Source organism: Anarhichas minor, unplaced genomic scaffold (genome assembly GCF_050575085.1).
Source record: "Anarhichas minor isolate MPS153535 unplaced genomic scaffold, ASM5057508v1 ptg000040l, whole genome shotgun sequence".
Classification (NCBI taxonomy): Eukaryota; Metazoa; Chordata; class Actinopteri; order Perciformes; family Anarhichadidae; genus Anarhichas; species Anarhichas minor.
Genome location: NW_027466486.1, coordinates 533,248 through 538,380, shown reverse-complemented (window position 1 = coordinate 538,380; position 5,133 = coordinate 533,248). Strand labels below are relative to the sequence as shown.

At 45.5% G+C, this 5,133-nt stretch overlaps 1 protein-coding gene across 1 annotated transcript; it reads left to right on the top strand.

Moving 5' to 3' along the window:
• The first annotated feature begins 2,394 nt into the window (after positions 1–2,394).
• Positions 2,395–3,693, top strand: foxg1a (forkhead box G1a). Its single transcript, XM_076108655.1, has one exon. The coding sequence runs from the start codon at positions 2,395–2,397 to the stop codon at positions 3,691–3,693; it is 1,299 nt and encodes a 432-aa protein (XP_075964770.1).
• Positions 3,694–5,133: the final 1,440 nt, after the last annotated feature.

Below are 5,133 nucleotides of genomic sequence, written 5' to 3'. Positions count from 1 at the left end.
GGGGCGTAAAAACCGGCTCCGGGTCTCCGACCTCCGGCTGCTCCTCCGACAGGAAACATGTTCATCCGGAGATTAAAAATCAAATACATTCATACCCTTACTTCATGTTTAGTTTGATGAGCTGCAGCGAATCTTTGGATTCTGGAGAGATTTTTAAAAAAGATTTGTTTTACACATAAAGAGTTCAAACCGCTTAAAAGAGTCAAAGAGCCGTTTACATTCAGCTTTAAAGATTTAAGGTGGACGGACCGAGTTTCATGTCTGTTTATACACGCAGGACCATTTATAGCAGTAATAAATACTAGTGATAGTACTAACACCCGGCAGTACAACAGTATTGTACTCATACTTCACATTTTATCTTTTGCAGCAGGAACTGTACTGCACTAGTAACTGTAGTATTCAGTAGTAGTAGTACCAGAGGCTGAATATAAAACCTTTAACATCCGTCATAATAAACAAAATATGTGAGACATTTTGAGGAGAATGTTTTTATTTATTTACAGTCACGTGTTTACGGCCCTCGTGGCCACGTGGTATATCATTTCTATGTACTAATACCGTTGGTGCCAATTAATACTAATTCTAGTATTCTGATATGTCTTTGAACAGCAGGAAACATGCTCTAGTTTATAGTACTAGTACTAGTGGTGTACTACCATAGTGGAGTACTAGCAGCAGCACTCATCGTACTCTGATAGTATTATTAGAGTCTCACTCCAATAATCCAGTTTACCTTTCTGTTGAAACTATTCACATTTTATTTATTTATTCGGTTAAATGTTTTTGTGTTTAAACTTCTAAATATATTTTTGTTTCAATGCAGAAAAAACAGGAAACAAATAAAAACAGTTTAAATATTTATTGTGTTATAAATCAGCTTTTAGAATAAATGTGAGAATATAAATCAGAATATGTGACCTCAGTGTGTATAGCAGTAGTACAGGAGGGAGTGGTGGTGGTGTACTTTTACTGGTAGTGGTGGTGGTACCAGTAGTACTGTAGTACTAGCAGACACAGTATTTGAATTTAAAGATGAAATGTGTCAAAATGTTTCTCCAAAATAGAAAAAGTGAAATAAATCCAGTTGTAAATATAAAATCAATCATCCTTCAGAGGTTATAAATAGTATTTCATGTTTTCTTAAACATCAGTAATAAAACATGTTTCGTTTCTGTTTTTAAAGTGTCCTCGCGCGGCCTGCAGCTCTCCACTTTGTGTTCACGTGAGATTCTGCTCCACCGTGAATCCGCCGGGAGGAAACCGTCGAACCTCCCCGACATGAGTCGCCGTGTTTCCGGCTCTCCGGCGCGTGTTTTACGCGGCTCTGGAGGAGCAGCCGATCGGTCTGACACACAAATCACCTCCGCGTGCCCTGACCGTGTCCGCGTGCCCTCCGGATCCCCTCTCTGTTTATGTTCCCTCCGGTTTGGATGTAAACAGTTTGGAACACGGCGAAGGGGAAAATATTTGAATCGGAGGAGTGTAAATATGAGGAGCGGCGGGGATTTGGGTGTATACGCATGCACGGTGTGTGTTTTCCAGCGACGGGTTTAGTTTAGGTGGGGGAGAGAATGGGAGAGGGGAGAAAGGGAGGGGTGAGGCGAGTGTTGATAGGGTGAGTTTGTTTTCTACGCTGCAAAAAGTATCAGTGTTGGTGAGAGACTGTGCGTAAAACGAGCTGCAAGTCTCTTTTTTTGGTCCAGAAAAGATCCGAAAAAAATACAGAATTATGATAGAAAATTCTATATTTTTAAATAACGTTGAATTTATTTAACAAATCAAGAGTTTGTGCTTTTAAATGAGACTGAATGTGAGCTGGAGACTCACGTTTTTAGATAGAAAATGAAACAAAAAAACGTTTCGCTTTGGAGAAAAATAAAAATCCGATCTGACAGATTTTCCGGTTTATTTTCATCAAGTTATTATTTTTTTAGACTCCATTAGACATTAAAAAAGAGCCTCCTCTTGTCGGGCACTTTTTGCAGCGTGCACGGCTTTGGTGGATGTGTGTGTTTCCCTGAGCGCCCTGATTGGCTGAGAGCGCAGAGGATGCCTTAATATTTAATACTAATGTCCCCCTGGTTGGCTGAGGACTGGAAAGGTCCAACCAATGTTTTTGACTCGCTTTAGTGGCTGCGGCTCCTTAATTAATTGCAGCTATCTGTCTCCTATCGATGTGTGTGTACATGTGTGTTGTGTGTGTGTGTTGTGTTTCCTCTTTTCTCCCCAAACCGAACATGAAATAGTTTGTTGGGCTATACTTTCTTTCTTCCTGTCGTTCCCCCCTTCCTTCCTCCCCGTCCTGGTTCGCGGGCGCAGACCGGACAGATTGAGACCCAGCTGTGTTCGTCGCTTCTGCTCGTTGCCATTTTCCCCCCTCATTGCCCGGTGATGTTGGATATGGGAGAGCGCAAAGAGGTGAAAATGATTCCTAAATCGTCGTTCAGTATAAACAGTTTGGTGCCGGAGGCCGTGCAAAGCGACAACAACAACCACCAGAACCAGCACCAGCACCACCAGAACCACCACCTCCACCACATCCACCGGCCCGGCGCGGACGAAGCCGAGCAGAAGGCTCCTCTCCCGGCCGCGCAGCAGGACGGCAAAGCGGATCCTAAAAGTGACTCCTCGAGCCAGGAGAGCTGCCCGGACGAGAAGGAGAAGTCAGAGGAGAAGAAGGAGGGGAAGGACGGGGACGCTGGAGGGAAAGACGGCGAGAAGAAGAGCGGCAAGTACGAAAAACCTCCGTTCAGCTACAACGCGCTCATCATGATGGCCATCCGGCAGAGTCCGGAGAAGAGGCTCACCCTGAACGGTATCTACGAGTTCATCATGAAGAACTTCCCGTACTACCGGGAGAACAAGCAGGGCTGGCAAAACTCCATCCGGCACAACCTCAGCCTGAACAAGTGCTTCGTCAAGGTGCCGCGGCACTACGACGACCCGGGCAAAGGGAACTACTGGATGCTGGACCCGAGCAGCGACGACGTCTTCATCGGCGGCACCACCGGGAAGCTGCGGCGGCGCTCCACCACGTCCCGGGCCAAGCTGGCCTTTAAGCGGGGCGCGCGGCTGACCTCCGGGCTGACCTTTATGGACCGCGCCGGATCCCTGTACTGGCCCATGTCCCCCTTTCTGTCCCTGCACCACCCGCGGGCCGGCAGCGCCCTGGGCTACAACGGGACCTCCTCGGGCTACCCGGGTCACCCCATGTCCTACAGCACCATGCTCACGCAGAACATGAGCAACAGCCACTCGTCGTTCCCGTCCTCCAACGGGCTCAGCATGGACCGGCTGGTCGGCGGGGATCTCCCCTACGCGACGCACCACCTGACGGCAGCGGCCCTGGCGGCCTCTGCGGTGCCCTGCGGCCTCTCCGTGCCTTGCTCCGGGGCCACGTACTCCCTCAACCCGTGCTCGGTCAACCTACTGGCCGGGCAGACCAGTTACTTTTTCCCCCATGTGCCGCACCCGTCCATGACCGCGCAGTCCGGCGTCGGCTCCTTGCAGGCCGCCCGGGCTTCGGCCTCCAATTCCCCGCAGGCTCCGTCCTCCTCGCTGCAGTGTGACTCTCTGAGGCAGACTCTGTCCGGCTCTCTGCCGGCCTTCTCTTCGGGACTCTCCGGAGGTTTGTCTGACTATTTTACGCATCAAACTCAGGGTCCGACCTCCAACCCGCTGATCCACTAACACCCGAAACCCTCACCCTCCATCCATCCATGAAAACCCGTAAAATGACTGGAACTGTAAGTTGGAACATTTTACACTGAACATTTACATTGTAAAAAACAATTACAAAATTATTATAAACTACCTACTATAGAAAAAAAGAGGAGAAACAAAAAAGAGCAGCAGAGAAACTCACAGAAAGCAGCGCTGACGTTTCCAGGTATTTTTTAATATTATTATTATTATTATCTTCTTCTTCTCCTGCAGGTGTACTTTCTGTGTACATACCGTCTGTTCCTATACGTGTCGGGTTTGTCTGTATAAAAGTGTCAGCGACGTGCAATGTGACATGAGCTAAAAAACCGAGAGGATGCTGGGAGGCTGTTTCTGTTCTTGTTGTCGGAGGCTTTACTTTTCATAGAATGTGTATTTAAAATAGTTTCATCTAATTTTGAGATTTAAAAAAAAAAGGTTAAAATAATAATAATAATAATATTTCTAGCCGGTTTTTGTGGCCGCATGTTTGCAGTATTATCAGGTCTCGTGCGGGTCAGAAGAATTATTTTATTTGACTACATTTTTTTGCAGCATTGAAATGTGTTCGTTTAACGACTCCCGCCGTGAACACGCGCGGCTGCTCTTCATCCCGCAGTTTAGACTCTTCATGTACGTTTAGAGACCAAAGACTCTGTTGTAGTAGAACTCGCGCAGCTGCAGAAAATGTCCATTTAAACGAGCTTCACTTCTTCGTTTCATAATTAAAGTAGGAATGTGAGAGGAGAATGTGTGCTGGTGCCGCTGGAGGCTCTTCGCCTTAAAACCTTCTCGTTTTTATTTTAGATGAAACATTTAGGTGCGTTGGAAAACAGCGTGAATTTAACATGAATTCTGTTTTGGACGCAAACGTCTCGTTTTGTTGGATATTTTCCGCGGTGCAGCCTGTCACGTGCTTCTGACTGTAAACGTGATCGCCGCTAACAGCGACCTTCACACCTGTTCTTCTTCTTCTTCTTCTTCTTTTATTTCTATGATTAGTAAAAGAGAGAGAAAATGTCTATTTGTAATTTGAATTTTTTGGGGTTTTCCTTCTTTTCCAAAAGGAAGAACAATGTAAAGAGCCCCCGAAGAAGAAGCGCCTCATTATCTAATAATACTTGGAATGATTGTCCTTTATTGTCGTCTCTAAAAACAATTTTTCATGGTTGTGATACTATTGTGGTCTTATTCTTATTCCCGTGTTTGTCGCTTACAGAAGTTAAAAAAAGAGAAAAAAATGTTTTAATCATAAAAAAATACAAATAAAAGAATAGGTTACATTCATAACTAACGCAGATGCTTTTGTCTTATTTCACTCCTGCCGTCCGTGTTGTCTGTTTTTATCACCAGGTACTTGAACACAACACACCCCGACAGTTAGTTACAGTTTTTAAAATCTTTATTTTGAAGTTTCAGAGTTTAATT

Bases quoted from the DNA above. Each gene is read 5' to 3' on its own strand.
- foxg1a (XM_076108655.1), top strand. From the start codon at position 2,395: ATGTTGGATATGGGAGAGCGCAAAGAGGTGAAAATGATTCCTAAATCG.